The sequence below is a fragment of the Galeopterus variegatus genome, unplaced genomic scaffold (genome assembly GCF_000696425.1).
Source record: "Galeopterus variegatus unplaced genomic scaffold, G_variegatus-3.0.2 Scaffold7838, whole genome shotgun sequence".
Classification (NCBI taxonomy): domain Eukaryota; kingdom Metazoa; phylum Chordata; class Mammalia; order Dermoptera; family Cynocephalidae; genus Galeopterus; species Galeopterus variegatus.
Window position 1 is genome coordinate 73,631 of NW_007733949.1, and position 19,391 is coordinate 93,021.

Genomic DNA, 19,391 nt, shown 5'->3' on the forward strand with positions numbered 1-19,391 from the left:
TGTTGAAAGTTTAAGTAGCTCCTCCTGCCTTTAATTGTTCTGCTTTGTTAGGCTACTGGCAGATGTTTTTTGCGTTCTCCTTGGTGTTATGTTCTTACCGTTCCAGAAGTCTTAATTACTTCATCCATGCACTAACCGTGTATGAGTATCTCCAAGCGCTGGCCCTGGCCTAGCCACTGTGGAGAATGCTCAAGAAGTACACAAGGGGCCTCTCCCAGGTCTGGAGGTTGAGAGAGGGGTGAGGAAGAAGTGATCTACAGGCACGTATATGATCATTACAATATATAGTTGCTACTGTTCTGGGAGGTTTTGAGGAGAAATTGCAGGGGACTTAGAACCTGACTTCAGGGACTCAAATTGGGTTTGCAGAGATGGGGAGGAGAGGCAGGTCTCTGGAGGACACAGAATGTAAGTTTGAGGTGTTCCTGAGACAGTGCAGAGATGGTCAATGGAGGGCAGATGGGGTGGAGGTGGGAATGTGCTCAAAGCGAACTAGAGGATTTGGTTTTTTCCTGTTGGTAGCATAGAGCCCTTGTGGCTATGAAACTGCAAAATGAAGTGTAATCTCTGGCTGGTACTTTTCCTCTTCTTTCCCATCAGTCACCATTCACTACTGATTCTGAGAACCATGTATTTTAGGTAGTGGGACACTTGGAGATCAGAAAGCCTAGTCTCTCTATTTGTCCAATGAGAAAATTATCTTCTAAAGTTCAGGTGGCCCAGGTCTTACAACCATAGAGCAGTGAAGCCAGGGGTGGGTGGCCACTCATTGACCAGCACCTGGGCCTAGGCTTCTCTTCCTGGGACTTGTTTCCTACAAGGAATCCTGGAGTCTAGGACCCTAGACAGTTAGCCCCGAGTTCACAGGAGCCTGTAGGAGAAAGGCCATCACACTGTGGGAACAGGGCTTCAGTTCTCTATATGTACCCCCATGATCCACACCAAGCCAGAGCTTGAAGAATGAGAGTTGTTGGCTATTAGGAAAAGAGACAGATAGGACAGAAAAGAATCAGGATACGTTAAGTAGATCCATGTGAGCCACAGGATGCCAAGCTCGGAGGATGGAGAGTTATACAATATTTGGGAGAACTGGATTTTTTTGTATGAATTACTAAGCACAAGCTGCCTATGGCCCCTAACTTCAAGAAGGCCGAGTGGAATATGTCCTACCCAAACAACATGGACTGAGAACAAGGCAAAAATGGTGGTCTTCAAGAAAACCAGGGAATGTTACTAGAAGAAAAGTGAGGGATAAATGCTGGAAAAACAAAAACAATAGATATTGACAGCAATGCCCTCATGCTAATGTAGAGGAAAAGATGTCTAAGACTGGGATGTTCTTGCAGGGCTACAATGTGCCACGTATTCTCAGTGCTTCATCTACATTAACCAATCGATCTTAACCTCAATCCTGCTACTATTCCCATTTTATAGAATTTTAGGAAATTGAGGCACAGAGAAACTAATTAGCTTGCTCAAGGTCTTATGGCTAATAAATGTCAGAGCTGGGACTTAAACCCAAGCAGCCTGACTCCAAAATCTGTGTTCCTAATTATTGTGTTGCAAGTAATAGGGGTCTCCAAAAAGTTCATGGAAAGACTCATATTATCTTTTCATTCTATTTTTCTTTGAACTTTTTGAACTACCCGGGTGTCTAGTTTCCCTATTTTTCTTCTTTACTTATGTTGTTTTCTCTGATATAGGGATTTGAAGAAGGCCCTAATAATGAATGTAAATCGGCTAGCACATAATAGTAGCCATTATTCCTTTTGTTATTACTTATTAACAGAGTATGCAAAGCCTCTGATACACAGCAGACATTCAATGACTGTGAAATAGGACAAAAAGTAATTGAAGACAAACCAAGACATTAGCATGTGCTCTAGAGCTGAAAGGAAATCTGTGATGGGTATGAAAGAATAGGTGCAGACAGTAAATGCATGAATAGAAATATCCAGAGACCCATTGATGCAAATCCTTTAATGACTCCTTTTCTCGTTCCTTCCTCAAGTGCTGCTTAAGTAGAGCCGAGGCCAGACGGGATGCTGCTAAAGTGGCCCTAATCAACTCCCTCTTCAATGAACTGCCCTCTCGCAGGATCACCAAGGAATTCATTATGGAAAGTGTCCAGGAAGCAGTAGCCTCCACCAGTGTGAGTACCCGCAAGGGAAGGGAGGAGCTGGCTGCACTGAGAATACTGAGACATTTAAATCTTGGGATATGGCTAAAGTGAGCAAATTCTTATTTTAAGAATTATGTAGGTTTGATCTTTTACCCATTAAGTCATTAATTTTCAGCAAAAAGAATACATGGATTGGAACATGAAATTGGAGCTGACCCCCTTTCCACATCTCGGTGATGTTGTTTAGCCTCCCTGGATCACAATTAATCAAGCTTTAAATCAATGTAGAACAATTGATCCATCTCCATTTGTTTACTTGAATGTTTGCTTTTTGAAAAGTATTGATTCTTTTAAGGCTTGAGATCAAATGGAATCAATCGAATACTGCTTTAATCTGGTGATAAACTTGCTCTACTTTCCCCAAATTTGACTAACTATAAAAATCATCTGAGGTGCTCATTGAAAGTGCCAATTCCCTAGCCAATGGAGGGCCCTGCGATCTATGTTTTCAAGAAAATGTCAACTGTTAAGATATGGGAAAAACTGTGTGCCCAATATGTGTTAGCTATTTAAATGATCATGGTTGGTAATTACCTCTTTCAGAGAGCTTTGAAAATTTCTGTAATGGACACGATTAAATTCAAAGGGCTTGAAGAGTAAAACACCCTGCCTTAGAAATTTAGATAGGACATTTTCTCAGCAATCCAGGGCTGAATGCTTTGTCCCATGAATGATTTGGAGCTCCCAACCCCCATTACCTCCAAACCGTAAACCACAGAGGAAGCCTTGGGTTCCCACTAGCAGCAGGTGTCTCCCTTTGTGTGCTCAAGGGGAGGAACTTGGCATTACCAAAGGGATTAGCTACCTCTGCCTTGACTTTAGCATGGATAAACCTACCCATCTGAGATTTTCCTTCTCTGTTTCCCTTAGTCTGACTAGAAGGGTTCTGTCATCCTGGAGAAGCTGCTGATAATGAAGGAGACATTATCAGACCAGCACTGACCATTTTCCCCTCATAAACGCTCTAATCACTTACAGAAGAGATAGGGAAGGGGTAGGGGAAGGAGAGCGATTGACCAGGCAGGGAGCCGCAGGGAGCTCTGGTCTATATCTGGTCTGAGGATGAAAGGAAACCTTTATTTTCCGGCCCTGTAAATTTCAAGTGCCTTTGAGGAAGAGAAGTTAGGAAAATGATGCCTGATTTATGTAAGTGTGGAATTTACTCAGGAGTGGGGAGGGGCCCTCAATGTAAATGTAATTTATCATTTTTTCATGGAAATTTCTAAGGAAAGTGAATATATATGGCTTGCAGGCTTCTGGATGGATTTCCTCTGGGATATTTAAAAAGCCAACATAAATATTTCAGCAGCAGTGTGTTAATGTTACTGCATTCAAAAGCTATAAATTTGCTGCTATCTGATGCTAGCAGTTGTTTGTTCAGCCTCACAAAGTCACCATTGCCCACCTTCCCAGGAACCCAAGGCCATATGATATCAAAGGGCAGGCCCAGATGCCATTCCAGAGCTTGTGTTAGCTCCTTAGCACCACTGCCCACAACCAAACTGAAGGGGAATTTCATTTCTACCCACCACCCACCCACCTAGTTTCTTAAAGATTAAGTGGTTCAGGAGTGAAAAAATATAAACCAAGATCCATGTCTCCAGGTCAAACACTAACATATTATGTTAAATGTTAACATTAAAAAAAAGCTCCTGTTAAGAATCGTGGCAGTAAAATTTGAATAGTCCATACAACTGGAGAATTCTTTCCATGTCATTTACATGATCTTGTCTAGTTATCACTGGAATAAGAGCAAGGTCGGTAGTTCAAGATTTCAATAACCAATGAAGGCAGTCTTGGAGAATAACCACACAAACGTTAACATGAACAACAAAAAACCCTGTGCAGTGATACAGAAATTTCTGCTTTGGGATAACTATTCTATCATCAGTGAGTATAGTGGCATTCTAATCAAAAGCTAGATTCAAAATGATTACAAAACCCTCTTTATGTCATGGTGACATTAGAGTTTATCCAAAATCAACTGAGACTTGGTTGTAGAATAGACACCTGTTAGTGTTATGCTAACAATAGAAAGCTTGCTGTGTGGCCACAAGATCAATTTGTGACCACTGAAAGAAGGGGAGGAAAAATCAGTAATGTTCTCTCTGTCCGCTTTCCTTCCCAAGGGCACGTTAGATGATGCAGATGACCCCAGCACCAGCATCGGAGCCTATCACTACATGTTGGAGTCAAACATGGGCAAGACCATGCTGGAGTTTCAGGTACCTGACTTCCTACCACATGTTTCTTTGATTATCCAATCCAGAATCCTGGAGAAATGCAACCTATCACTAACATCTCTGTCCTAATAATCTACTTTTTTTCCTTTTGGTCTTAAGCATTTTGGTCATTTTAATTTAACCCTCTTAGAATCAATCATAGTAGCCCCATTTGAGCCACACCTCAGTAGCTAAAACAAATGAGCAAACAAGGCACTATCTTTGCTTTTATGAAGGGAAATAAGAGACTTAAGTCTAAGAAACAGGTGAGGAACACCATAGTCTTATGGCTCCCCAACATTTCACCACTTTTCAGTACGAAGTTCATTAAATCAACTCAGACAGTTTGAAGTGGTTCTTAATTTTCAGAAGTCATAGATGAAGGTTCCTACAGTGTACATTAAACAATGCCCACCTCAGTTGTGGCATTTCCATCAAACAAGATCTGCCACCTCCTACCATCAACCAAATCAAAAAATTTAGCAACCTGTAACCCTTTTTCATCCACTGCTGAAAAGCAATAATAGAGATGAGGAATTATATTACCTATTATTTGCAAAATAAATAAATGTATTAATAACAATAGTAGCAGCAGGTGACATTTATTGAATGCTTGCTTTGTCTGGCATGGTGCTTAGCATTTAACAAATATCATAATTTAACACTAACAACAACTAGGTGAGGTAGGTATTATTATTATTCCCATGTTATCATTGAAGTACATGTGCCATAGCTTTGCAAATGGCACAGCCAGGGTTCACACCCAGGCAGTCTAATCTCTGAGCTCACACACCTCATACACCAGACTATTATCCTATACTGGGCTAGGCCAATGATTGGGCATGAAATATGTCTCCCTCTAAGGAACTAAACTTGAATGCAGTTGAACAGTCATACACATGCAATGCTTGTAGGAATCTATATGCAATATAATAATGAAGAGGCTTGGCCCCTAGTAATTCTATTTTCTTAGGTTTGATTCCAAGAAGCAATCAGAGATATAAAGTTTCATGGATGAAAATGTTCATTATGGTATAATTTACAATGTTGTTGCAGCTGAGCCCTGAAGTTACCAACCTTCAAATACCTTCTTCGATGGCTTTTAAACTCTTTTTCTGACCATAATGGCATAGCCACTTCTCAGGTGGATATGTGCCTCCTGCTAATTTTGTTTAAATCAATACTTTTATTTCTTAGTCCCCTGGATGGGAAGCAAAAATATTCTTTTTTTGCCCTATCCTAGATCTTGGTCATTCAGTTCTCACCTTAAGTGACCATGGTCTCACTGACCTTTGACGTACCTGTCTTTGTTTGGAAGCAATGAGGTATCCTTTAAGCTTACTCTCTGGAGAGGACAGAGGCACATGCCAGCTCAGGGGTTCTAGCCCAGGCTCTGGAGTGGGACAGCTGGTTTTAGCCTGGCTCTGTTCCTTACCCAAAATCTGTTTCCTCATTTGTGTGTAAATCAGGGAGAGTAATAGTATCTCCCTCACAGTGCCATTGTGAAGATTAAATGGGACAATATGAGAAGAATCCAGAACAGTGCCTAGCGTATGGTAAATGGTCAATGAAGGTTAACAACCATTGTTATATATATTTCTAAAAAACGGCTTTACTTGAAATGCCAGAGGCTGCTGGATGGATTCCCTTAACAACTCTATCTAAGCTGAAGCTTCAGATGAAAACAGGGTAGCTCCTCTGCACAAAAAGATTTAGGGCCCCTGCTGTAGAATAAAAGAGTAGATCTGCAAAGGGTCCTTTTTCATTTTTTCTTATAACTCAAACTAAAACTAAACAGAGAAAAAATAAAAGGGAGGCGTTATTTCAAGTGGAAGAACATAAAAATTTAAAAATCATACAGACATATGTGTTATGGCCTGCCCCAGTGCACAGTAGCTTGTATGTGATTTAGCAGCTATTTTCAGAAAAATCAAGAATGATTTTGATGTGATTGTGTTAGTCTGCCAGAGGAAGGCAAAATTAAAAAAAAAAAAAATTCTTAAAATTCCTTCCAAGCACTATGAAAGGCTCTATAGCCTCCTTTTGGTAATACTTTAATTGCCTTGCTGTGGGCTGTGTGTTTTCTGTGTGGTCTGTGTAGTAAGGTATTTAAATATGTGAAATATTAATTTGAATCATACTGTGGAAATGCTTCATAAATTCTCATAAAGGAGTCTGGGTATAGGATGGGGGACAAAGGAAGAGAAAGATGTGAGGGCAGGAAAAATCCAAACTCCCTCCCACAGTGGGCATACTGGCAACCCAGGAGGAGAGCCCAGGGAGCACATCTCTTTTCCTTCCGCCAGTGCTAGGTTGCCTGCTGGGACTCGGCACATTCCTTAGTGGCCTGGTTAAATGCATCAGCTTATGTCTGCACATAATGGGAACTGACCACAGACCTGGGTTGTTTCTGCAGCCGACACAGCAATTCAGTACCCCTGGTGGGTAATAGATGTGTGTTTGTATCTAGCTATGGATGTCTATACCATATAAAAACAAGGCTGGTGTCTCCTGACTGCCCTCAGGCTGTCGGGGGGTGGGGGCCATCCTGTAGCCAGTGCTAGGAGGAAATATGATAGGCCTCGGCTTACCTTCGCGTCGTGGGAGGGAAGCTGGGATGCCTGTTTTGAGGTAGCCTTGCCACAGAGAAAACTGCCTGCTGTTTGGGGGGAGGGATGGGAGCAGCACCAGTCACTGGGTCTTGTCAAGGTCAGAGTCTAGGCAGACTTTGACTGAAGCTGGTTAATATATTTATTCTGAAGCCTAATGCAATCCAAGGAAGAGTTGTTTATTTACATCTTTTCTAAATTCTCCAGGTCGCCTTTTAAAACCTCATCCCATAAACAAATTTCCTCTTAAATCCATTCTCTTGGGTGGGGAGATGGTGCCCACCTGTTTTTCAAGTTCTCCATTTACAGTGTTTGTTTTTCTTATTTCTGATGAATCACAGAACCAAGCAAGTCTCCCAGACAAAGTTCCAGAGAGAAGCGGTGAGCATTTTCTCCCCACAAAGTAGCTGAAAAGCCAACATTGCTTCTAATAGAAGGCAACACCAGGAAGCACTGGGAGGCCAGAGCCCAGTGCTGTAGGTTTAAATGGAATGAATGACAAAATGAACCAGGAAAGCTGTAGGATGAGAGCTGCAACTGCGATTTTCCTAAAGAGGAAAGAAAACACAAGGCTTGATTCCCATTCGATTTTAAATTTACTTTGCTGACCAGGACTGGCTATGTAATTTGCCAGACCTAGTGCAAAATAAAAATGCAGGGGCCCTTGTACAATTATGAAGAGTTTCAAGACAGAGGAGCATTAAATCAAGCCCAGGGTCCTGTATATCCCGCTAATGAAGCCACACTAGTCCCTGAGACAGACTCACAAGAAGGGCCCGGCAAGGCATTTACCTTGGGTGCAAAATTTAAAAGAGCATCAAAAACTCTATAATCAAAATAAATAAATTATAATGCAATATTTTAAATATTCAAAATTATTCTTAAAAAACTAATGATAAACAAAATATTGAATTTTTAAATAAAAGACCCTGAACATGCATGACCCCCTACTCACTTTAAATCTTGCCTCAATCACCTCACCCTAGGATGGCAGCTTCTTGCTTTTCTGCCAGTCCAGCCAGGCTGTCCAGGTTTCTGGATTAGCCCACAAAACAAATGCCACAACACAAAAGACTTCAGCACTAGCAGGACAGACCCTCATAGAACAGACAACACTAACTTCCCCAAGTGACAGGGCTTCTCCAGGCAGAAAGTGAGATGGTAGAAACCAGACAGTGAGAAATCATGTTGAAGCTAGGAAGCATTTCCTTCCAGGAGTCCACAGCAGCCCTCCCCATGCCAGTCTGCAATAACGCAAGGACTTCCAGCAGAATTGGTTAGAGGCACATGAGGATTTGTTGTGGCTGAGCTGATAAATCATACAGCTTCGGGAAGATTTGAAGATAGTAAATTTGGTCTTGAGAGGGGAAATAAAGAAGTGGGACAGGAAGTATGTGGAAATATTTAAATGTACTTTATAAAATGATGGTGAGATTAGCATCTCTACACAGGAGGACAAAAACTAGATCAGCATATAAAGCAGGAAGGGAGAAAGGAGGTCGTCTTCCCTGGGGAATTTTAGGAACCAGAGTTAACACTGAGGAAGAGGCAGTTGTGTTACAGAAGAGAAAAACCCTGCTTGGTGATGGGATAGAAACTTAGACAAACCAGAGAGGATGAGGAGAATGATCCTCATCCTGGAGGCAAAAATGGTTCAAGTCCCTTTTGTGAAAGATGAAAGTTGTCAAGGGGCATGAGAAAGGTTTCCAGTTTTGTTCACAGCAGAATTGTGGACTCTAAAGTCTTAGAGGAATTGCAGGCTGGAATGAGAGCAGTTCATCTGGAAGCAGCTGGGCAGCAGTGCATAGATAAGAATGAGAGCTCAGAAGATCTTGGAGAAAGAAGAGTACATTTCTAAGACAACAATTATCAGAGGATGGAATTAAGAGCCCTGTTAGTAATAGGCTGTTTCTCAAACTGGGCCACAAGGATGCACGGGCACTGCCAGGATGGGTATTGGAAGCCACAGAATAAATCCAGTGTATCTTTCTTTGTTTTCAACTTTACATACATATTTGGGGTTGGGGGGTGCTCAAGTAGAGAAGTGGGGTGGTATTTGTTTTCTTTTTTTAAAAAAAATGGGCATATATAACCAAATACATAATTCAAGTGGATTCTTATAAAACATGAAACCAAAAGAATTTTTTAGTTGCAAATATTGGTCCTCCTGTTACATAATAGAAACTGGTCCATATCAGGACATAAAGAGCATTCCTATTCATTTTTTGTACTGCTAAGTATTCAGCAAGTAGATTTGCAGTATACTGAGAAATTTACCTTCCTCAGTCACTGGGTTTACTTTGATGGAAAGATTAAGAAGCACAGCAGTGACAGCCAGACTGGGCAAGATACTGCTAAGTATTCAGCAAGTAGATTTGCAGTATACTGAGAAATTTACCTTCCTCAATCACTGGGTTTACTTTGATGGAAAGATTAAGAAGCACAGCAGTGACAGCCAGACTGGGCAAGATTTGGTTTCTAAAACAAAGCACTTCCACTTTTCCAAATTAGCACGGTGATGTGGTGGAGTGAAAAAATGGAGAGTGGCAGGGAGAGGTGGAGAAGAGAGGCCAGGAGACAGGCAATTTCCCTGGGCACTGGACCCAGGACTCCAGGCAGATGGTGGAGTCTCCATTTGGGGCAGAAGGAGCAACTCAGCTGGTATTCATGTTGTATTTTAATTAATGGAAAGAAATGGGGGGCCGCTCCCGCCCGAGGGTTCGGATCCCACATACAGACCAGTTCCCGCTCACTGGCTGAGCGAGGCACGGGGGCAACGCCGAGGGTTGCAATCCCGTTGCTGGTCCCCGGTCCAGTACGGGGGCAACACTGAGGGTTGCGATCTGTTGCCGGACACGGAAAAAGACAAAAAAAAAAAAAGAAATGGCTTCGCTTCCATTGAGGTCTCTGTGGGCTCTTGGGGTGCTTAACTGTGAAGTGGAACAGAGTCAAAATACCAAACTGGATCTTAGATTGAAAAGAAGAAAAACATTTAATTCTGATGGCAATTTTAGATCTGAGAATAGTGCTATCTGCTCTTCTGATAATCTTATAACTTTAAAATTTACCAAATTATTTTAAGATGCCAGCAATCTAAGACTGACTGTGCACCTCCTGATTTTCACAATGAAAACTTTTTCCTAAGCAAGCAGAGGTAAAGAGTTAATAAAAGCCAGCTTTTTTGAATGAGCACTAGGACATCTGTCTAAATGTTAAGCTTTCATAACTATTTTTAAGACCAGGAAATTCCTTAATTATATCAAGTTACTTTCCAATAATTATGTGGTCTTGGTTTATGCTATTAATCCACAATAGACGTCTCTCTGGCAAAAACAAACAAAAAATCTTTATAAGTGAAATGCAGATAACTTCAGTGGAAAACTGCTAGTTATAACTATATTAGGAAAATAAAAATTTTAAGTATGTTTCTGCATCTTAGCTTGCCCTTGCTATTGAAAGGACAGTGCTGATTACTTAATACTATGCTGAGTCCTGGCCATTGAATGTGGACTACATGTGGGTTTTAATGTCAATACAACCTTATTGTTCATATTGTCAGGCATTTGTCTTGACTGAACTTATAAATTTAGGAGTATTTTACAGTTTCCATAGTTCGTCCATCATATGTTTCATATCGTCAAAAGAAAATACTACCACAAATTTACTTTAAAGATCTAGTTGGCTTTTATTTGCAATTCAGAATTGGGCAACATCTCATTCTATAAAATAGCTGAGCAGAGGAGTTTAACTTTATAGGCAGAAAAGGGCTAAAGAAAGTAGAAACAGAAAACAAAAAGCAGATTGATCATTTCGAAGCTACTTTTTTTTGTAAAGGTTAGAGCAGAGGGGACTTCCTTATCATGATGGCTAAAACTGGCTTGTTTGGGGATTTGGCTCTTATCTCTGTCTCTGCTGATTTCTGGAAACATCAGATAGACAATTTAGTTTTGTCTTGGTGATGTGGAACTTTACCATAAGTAACTCCATTTTGGTTTGGTGCCTGGTGCAGGATCTCAGTCCAAACCAATAGCCTCCTACTAATTTTATTGAACAATATTTACATATGTACTTTTTGCTTAAATTTTTTAAAATTTAAATTTTTTTCTTTAATATGTAACATAGTCACATGATTCAAAACTCAAACAATTTTGCAAAAGAATGTCAGAGGAAGGTCTCCCTCCCATGCCTGTCCCCCACCCAAGGCATTCTTTTTCCCTCGCCAGAGACTATTAATGTTGCCAGATTTTCTATCTTACCCAAACTCTTCTAGGCATTTATAAGTAAATATCTATATAGGAATCTTCTAGTCTTTTTAAATCAAATTTTAGCACACAGTTCACACCGTGAGAGTGTTTTCATCCTTTCCTTATGACTGCAAAGTATTCAGCAGTATGGATGTATCACACTTTACTTAACCATTCCTCTAACAATGAGTGTTTAAGATGTTTGTAGTCTTGGGAAATTTCCAAAAATGATACAATGTATAACCTTGTCTATACATTATTTCTCACGTTTTGGTATATTAGATAACTTCTTGGATGTACAATGTTAGAGTGTATGTATTTTAATGTTGAACGATATTCATCATTTTTTTAGCCATTTCATTATCCAAGGATGGATATAGCAGAGGAGAGAAGGAAGAATGCTCCAGAAGTTGGGAACTCTGGTCTTTGAAAAGTCCCAGAGTGTTCTGACAATATTGTGTGTTCTGTTTCTCTGATACATTTGGGGATCAGAGTTATGCCCTGCTCAGCTTTCACCCACATACACGTATATTTCTGCTTCGAAACCAGTAACAGGTGTTTGGGTTTCGTAGGAGCTGATGACCATATTCCAGCTACTGCACTGGAATGGAAGCCTAAAGGCCCTTCGTGAAACGCGGTGTTCCCGACAGGTGAGATTTTCCATTTGAGACTGTGGTCATGTTGTATAGACTAAGCATACAGTTCATCATCTTTCCAGGAGATTCCTTTATTTGGATTTTTCTCTGTTTAAATTTGGTACCTTATTTAGTGAAAAGAGCAGAGGACACATGAAGAAATATATACAACAGTCCAGATGGGTCAGGAATTGACCAAATACACACACTAGGAAGAACAGTGGCTGGGCATAGGACTGATTTATATACTTGTACTGAATGCAGAATGGAAGGATCATTAAAATAGACTTAATGTCTAAGACAAATGCAGAATATACTCTAATATACTGTATGCACCTGCCCTGCCTACTCAGAAGTGTGCCCTCTTACACTTTCCAATGCAGAAAGAAACTTGAGAATGTGCTGCTTCTGACACGTCACTGAACAGAGGAGTTGGTTGTAGAGGAAGCGTATTTCTTACCCCCAGGAAAAGTCTTACATGGGCAATAAAAATGATTATAAATGTGGACAAGCTGTTATTCAATCCCCAATGTTTTGGTTTAGTAGTTTATTTTTCAGAGATGGGTCTCATTGTTTCTTTGTTACTTACAGGAAGCATCCTTTTTTAACAGCAAATGTAAACCCTCTCCTGTGTATTTAACAGTTTTCACCAGCTATCCTCCAGGATTTATCCTTCGTCTATCCACCGTTAGAATTTGAAAGACGGTAGTTTATTTTCAAGAGTTTCCTAAGGAATTTGTGCTAGGAAGAAAGCCTCTGCTAGTCAGCAAGATGATGGTGGATGTAAGCGTTTTCCATGCACTATAGCCCCAGGACTTTCAATTGTTCTTTGCTTAGAATGTCTAGCTTTCAAAATGTCAAAGACTGAAAAGAAATGAGTAGCTGACAATGGCTTTGGCTATTTTTTTCCTTTTCCTTTGATTTTATAAAAGTCCTTTGAAATATGCTGGGTTGGTTATAAACACTTTTCCATGATTGTTTTTAATTTGTTAAGGTCATAAATAAATACCATATGTTCTTGAAAATAAAAATAAGCAATGCATCCTCTCCACACGATCAAATCTATATATGACGTTACTATGAATGGGCAAGTTTTTTACACAAGAATTGACAGGTAGTGGCTCATTTTTTAATTTTTGCAAAAGTAAGAGACAATGTACTATGAAGGTATCATTATGCTATCAATAATGATAATCGCTACATTCCATAATACATTTTTTAAACGTTTCTGTAGTTACTGCGCACTTTTGGACTGGCATCTTTCTTGTGCCAACAGCACAGCTGCTCTCTTGGTTCCTGTCTTGTTCTGAGGTCCCCTTGACTAAGAGCTTCCTGATTTTGCAGTGGGTGTGACCAAACCCCATTCTGCTGAATCCCTCTGTACAGCTATTTCCCTCTCTCTGTCTTGCCAAAAGAGATAATGCTGAGCAGAGATTCAGTGAATAAATGAGGTAATATTCATTCCAGTTGTTATAGGAATGCACTTTGAAAGACAGGCTTGTCTTTTTTCACGCTGTCAGAGCTTGGTTTTGGGAACAATATTGAGTCATTGCTGGTGGTGTGTTTTGACTCACCCTGGAGTGACTTGCTTTGCTGGACCAGGTTAGCCCTTCATTTCCTCTTAAGGAGTATGTCAGTGGGATATGGTTGCAGTTCTCGAACATCAGAGAGCCTGGGTTGTTGTGTGGATGGATGGAGTGACTTGCTTTGCTGGACCAGGTTAGCCCTTCATTTCCTCTTAAGGAGTGTGTCAGTGGGATATGGTTGCAGTTCTCGAACATCAGAGAGCCTGGGTTGTTGTGTGGATGGATGTGGGGGCAAGGGCCATGTGCCCGCAGGTGCCTTTGTTGTTCTTTACTGATACTCTGGACTTGGTTTCTTGGCCCCCAGGAAGTCATCTCCTACTATTCCCAGTATTCTCTAGATGAAAAGATGCGCAGCCACATGGCCCTGGACTGGATCATGAAGGAGCGAGAGTCACCAGGAATTCTCTCTCAAGAGCTGCGAATGGCCCTGAGGCAGTTGGAGGAAGCCAGAAAAGCAGGACAAGAACTACGGTTTTACAAAGAAAAGAAAGAAATCCTGAGCTTAGCCTTGACCCAGATCTACAGTGACCCTGAGCCTTCCTCGCCCAGTGAAGATCAGCTGAGCCTCACAGCCCTGTGTGGCTATCACTAGCAAGGTCAGGTCCTAGGTGCCCCCAAGAATGGCAGAAGCTGGACTCTAACATTAGGAAGCTCACTGAAGGAGGTCCTCCGGGGCTTTAGCATCTATAGTCACAACCTGAGGGCTGTACTAGTCCTCCCACCCCTTCCATTCACAGAATGTGAGAGTAGTAGGATTATTACAGGACCCAACAGCCCATTCACAGTTTTTGCATCATGCTGTCAATAGTTCCACCTCAGGATGAAAGGATGAAGACAGGATTGTTTGAAAAATACTTTCCAGGCTTAGCTCCAACCTAAAGCCTGGTCGACATGTGCCTTGCTGGATTATACATGCTGTTTCAAAGAATAGGCCAATATAGCATCCCCCAAAAGAACAGCAGCCAGGACTAGGGGAAGTAGCATGATAGCAATTTAAGGTTAAATAAATACTGTGGATTGTTTTTTAAAATATACAAGGGTCAGAGTCTCTTCCTGAGCTTTGTAAGCTAAGCAATAGCTTGCACTCAACTAGGTGTAATCCAAAGCTACAGTGGTAATTTTATCTGGACATCCTACTATCAAAGATCTTGAGGTTATAGTAGTACGAAAATACTAGATAAATTTAATGTGGCTTAAAAAGCCATTGTAATAATAAACAAGAGTGTGGGTTTTTTTAAAAACCCACACTCTCCCATATGTGGGGATAAATGTGACCTAGAATAGTACCCTCGCTCTTATTCCTCAAGGAGAATTAATACCCAATTTGTATAAGTTTTACAATCAATTATGTTCATTTTTTATTTGCAAATACATAACTCAAACCAATTTGTTTTTACTTCTGCCACTGCAGACATATATCTATAATGGAGAAAATTAATGGCATTGTAAAGGTTAAAGCATTTTGAAAAATCATTAGCATGTAACAAAGAATGCTTGTATGTGATTCATTCCACAGGCATTAGAGAGAAAAAATCTTTAGCTGACTTTGTTGTTCAAGAACATAAGCAACCAGTAGCTCAAATGTAGTGTCATTATTAAGTTTGTCACTGAAATCTTCATTTAAGAAGGGGCAAGACATTGCCATCTCTATTTGACCCATCTCTATGAGTCAATCAACAGACTAGAAAATCAAAAGCAAATACAAATTAATTTCTAGGTCATTTCCGGTCACAATTTAAGAACGGCAGCAGTATCAATCTGCAAGGCTCATAGGTATTTCCATATCTACAACATGAAAAGGATTATCCTGCATTTAGTCCAATAATTCAGATTAAAGAAAACATTATTCTCAATTTTAAATAAAGTTTCTTTTTCTTCTTGTTTATGCAAATACAGACTATCTTTCATGAAAGATAAACCATTACAGTAAAGTAGTAGTTTACAGTAAAGTAAACAATTACAGTAAAGTTCACAATATGTGACATTTTAATCTCACATCTAAATAAATACAAAGGTAATTGTCACTCCTTAAGTCCCCTTAAAACTACTGTATACTGTATTTTGGAATTAGCCTTGATAATAAGAAATTATCATACATGACATTTCTCACAACAGGGGAAAATTTAGCTACATAATTGCCCTACTCTAATATCTTGAAAAGGTAATAGGTAATATTAGATACATTTTATTTTTTTATTTTTATTTTTATTTTTTTTTTCCTTTTTGTCTTTTTTTGTGACCGGCAACGGATCGCAACCCTCAGTGTCGCGCCCGTACCAGACCGGGACCAGCAACGGGATCGCAACCCTCGGTGTCGCGTCCGCACCTCGCTCAGCCAGTGAGCGGCCGGTCTGTATGTGGGATCCGAACCCTCAGCGGGAGCGCCGCTGCACTCCCAAGCGGAGCACTGTAGCAGTGCGCCACTGGGCCGGCCCTGATACATTTTATTTTAAAATATTGTTTTAACAAAAGTCACATTCCTCCCCATAATAAGGCTAGCTGTCACCTAGAAATTCCCTTATATTCCTGAAAAGAAATTAGAATTAACTTTTGTATGTTGAACAAATTTTAAAATTCAGGAAACTTCCCACTTAAAGTAAGTTTTTTTCATAAAGTCATTTATCATTTAGAAAAAGGCAGTTTCCTATGTTGGGTATGATTAAAGTTAGGTGCACCTTTACTGCATTTGCTGCCTTTGCAATGACTGCCTCAAAATGACACCATCTAATTAGATGCAGAAGCAGGGACCAGATGGGACAATATGAAATTTACTTTCCACCCTACAATTGGAAAACTGCACCCATTTTGTAAATAGAGGTTTTCCCTTGGCCACTATCAGTTTTTGCTGATTGACCAAAACCTCCCACTCTTCCTGGAACAGTATGGAAGAGACAGCAAAAGAAACGAAAGTCAGAACTTTTGCTGCTCATTTCATAGCAAAGCAGTTCCAGCTTGTAAATAGAGGTTTTCCCTTGGCCACTATCAGTTTTTGCTGATTGACCAAAACCTCCCACTCTTCCTGGAACAGTATGGAAGTGACAGCAAAAGAAACGAAAGTCAGAACTTTTGCTGCTCATTTCATAGCAAAGCAGTTCCAGCTGAGACATTATGGCTGTTAGTACATCACATAAACATCCGTAATCCTGGCCCAGAGAAGAGCAAGGTTAAAGAGCACAGCAGATTTTCCCCCCCTTTTCTATATCTCGTTCTCAATAACATGCTATGGTAAAGGGGACTAGAGTGGAAGATTCTCTGTTTAAACATGTGCAGCTCTGGCTCCTAACCTTTTTTGGTTATAAACCCTTTGAGAATCTGATAAAAGTTATGGACTGTCCTCTAGAAAAATAGAACAAAACATGCACATTCGAAATTGCACAGTTCCAGAGAGTATCTGGACTCTGTAAAGTCTGTGATTGCCCTAGAGGATCTTTGGATCCTAGTACAGAACTCAGTTTTAAGCATAAACATACAGTCTCTTAAACTTTACATCAGGAATCTAATGTAGCTCAGACAGAGCCCCAGTACCCTATTTCTAAGATAAATATCATCACCCTAAAATATGGAATTGCACTATACTTGGCAAGAAATAATTAATTTTCACAAAATCCATACCGTTGTGAAAAAACAGCTTAGAGCAAACTAGTCACTAAACTTGGGTAAACATCAGAATACAAATTTAATAAAGTCATCGTTCTAATGTTCAGAATTTGGTTGTCCATTTGTTCAAAAGCTGTAGTTCACTCGTATTTTTGCTGTTAAATTCATTCACCTGCTTCTAGAAAAGAATCAAACCATTATATATTCCTGAAATGCTATACCTACATCAACTTTGCATCTGATCATCCAAGCTTCAGGAAAACTAGAAAAAAAAAATTGCATAAAGGTTTAATGCTTTTCTGTTTCTTTAGGGAAAGCTTTTGAAGCCAGAAGCATTGTTTTATCTCTAGCTGAGATGCTTCAGAGAAGTCTGAGTTCTATCATGCCATGCCTTCCTTTCTAGCCAAAGGACAAAAAAGCCAGACTAAGAATATTTTCACTATCCTTGACTAGGTTCACAGGTAAACACCAGTCAAGATATCCTTTTTTGTTTCTTCTCTTTGTTTGTTTTGGTTTGCAGAAATGAAAATAGTGAGATTCTTCTCTACTGTTCATCCTAAAGAGTTAATATTGAGATTGTTTTTAGCCAGGGCTCCAAGAAAACAAAAATCCTTTTCCCTACCACAGTGTTCCAATTCTGGCTACACATTAGAAACACCCCAAGAGCTTTTAAAAATTGTAAATGTCCAGACTGCACCCAAACCAATGAAATCAGACTCTCTGGGAGTGGGGCCCAGGCATCAGTATTTTTTAAAGCTCTGCATTTAGTTCTAACGTATAACAAGGTTGAGAACCATGGTTCTACCCAGGAAGTACTGGCTCAGAGGTCTATGTCCTAACCCATGAAAGCTATTACTCCACTTGGCTATTACTCCCCAAATTCAAATGTAGAGCTTTTCTGAGCTAGGTAGGAGCAAACCTTTTTGCTTGGGCAGAGGTCTCTCCTGGAGCCCAGAATGAAAGCTGGGCAAGTACACATGCACACACACATGTGCACACACACACACAATCTCATCTGAGCAAAAGAGCCAGGTTCTGCCCCAGTGTCCAGACTCTCCTTCTCAAATATGGCACATGAACTATCTGCACGACAGTCATAAGGGGTCCTTGTTTAAAAGAATGAGTTTCTGGGCCACACCCCAGACCTACTAAGCAAATTCCAGCGGAGGGTTTGGATTATTTACTACTTCACCAGATGTTTCTTTTTCTTTTTTTTTTTAAAGATGACCAGTAAGGGGATCTTAACCCTTGACTTGGTGTTATCAGCACCACGCTCACCCAGTGAGCAAACCGGCCATCCCTATGTGGGATCCGAACCAGTGGCCTTGGTGTTATCAGCACCGCACTCTCCCGAGTGAGCCACAGGCTGGCCCCCACCAGGTGTTTCTGATCACACTTCAATGTGCAATCTTCTGGCCTAAAGCTACCTAATGAATGTTTTACTGGGCAGTAAAGCCTGGCCTCTAGGAAGAGGGCACAGAAAAGAATAAAAGGGAGAGGAAAAGGGGACTCTATTCCTCCTGAAAGCTAGAGAGAAGCTGAAAGAGCAAGGAGATACGACTGCATTTACTCTACCAAAAGAGCAGCTGCTACACTTCAGTCACTTTGGCCCCAACACTTGGTATTACTTTTAACTCTTTTACTAGAAACCACGTGATGGAGTTTGGATGTACTGTCCTCCCAGAACTCATAGAACTCTGTTCTCCAATATGGCAGTTTGAGTCATAGGGGCAGATCCTTCATGAATGGTTAATGCTCTCCCGAGGTGGGGGGATTAATGAGTGAGTTCTTGCTCTATTAGTTTCTGGGAGAGCTGGTTGTTTAAAAGACCCTGTGTTGGGAAAATAGAATAATTTAATCAGGCTCCCCTCACCTCAGGGCCTGTTGGGGGTGGTTCAGTAAGCAAGTTGTGTGTGGGTGGAGTTGGTGCGCATGTGCAGCACTAAGACTTTGGCTGGTGACTGCCTCAGGCAGATGCCACTCCTCGCTGCCATGCTTTCCAACCTACAGCTTCCAAGGACCTGTTTGCCCATTACCTAGCTCTTAGACCTACATGTAAGGGGTCTGGTGACCCAGCCTGACATGTGAGGGGTCTGGTGACCCAGCCTGGCATGTGAAGGGTTTGTGACCCAGTCTGTGAATGGGCTTGAGGGGTCTGTGAGCTCCAGACCCAGCCCTAGCTCGACAATTGGAGTTAGCAGGATTCCGACATTAGCCTAGCTTTACAAATGGCCCACTCGGGAGGATTACGGGCAAGTAAAAGAGCTTGACACAATTGATGTAGTCTGTGACAGGATTCTGAACAGGTACAGGAGC

The 19,391-nt window shown here is 40.8% G+C and overlaps 1 protein-coding gene across 1 annotated transcript in view; it reads left to right on the forward strand.

Annotated features, from left to right (window-relative positions):
* The window catches only part of LIX1 (Lix1 homolog (chicken)), a 47,350-nt gene extending 32,681 nt beyond the window's left edge, over positions 1-14,669 (forward strand). The window contains exons 3-6 of the mRNA XM_008592370.1: positions 2,012-2,152; positions 4,312-4,407; positions 11,830-11,907; positions 13,783-14,669. Of these exons, the coding sequence (XP_008590592.1) occupies positions 2,012-2,152; positions 4,312-4,407; positions 11,830-11,907; positions 13,783-14,070 (603 nt within the window). The 3' untranslated portion in view covers positions 14,071-14,669. The remainder of the gene's footprint in view (positions 1-2,011; positions 2,153-4,311; positions 4,408-11,829; positions 11,908-13,782) is intronic.
* Positions 14,670-19,391: the final 4,722 nt, after the last annotated feature.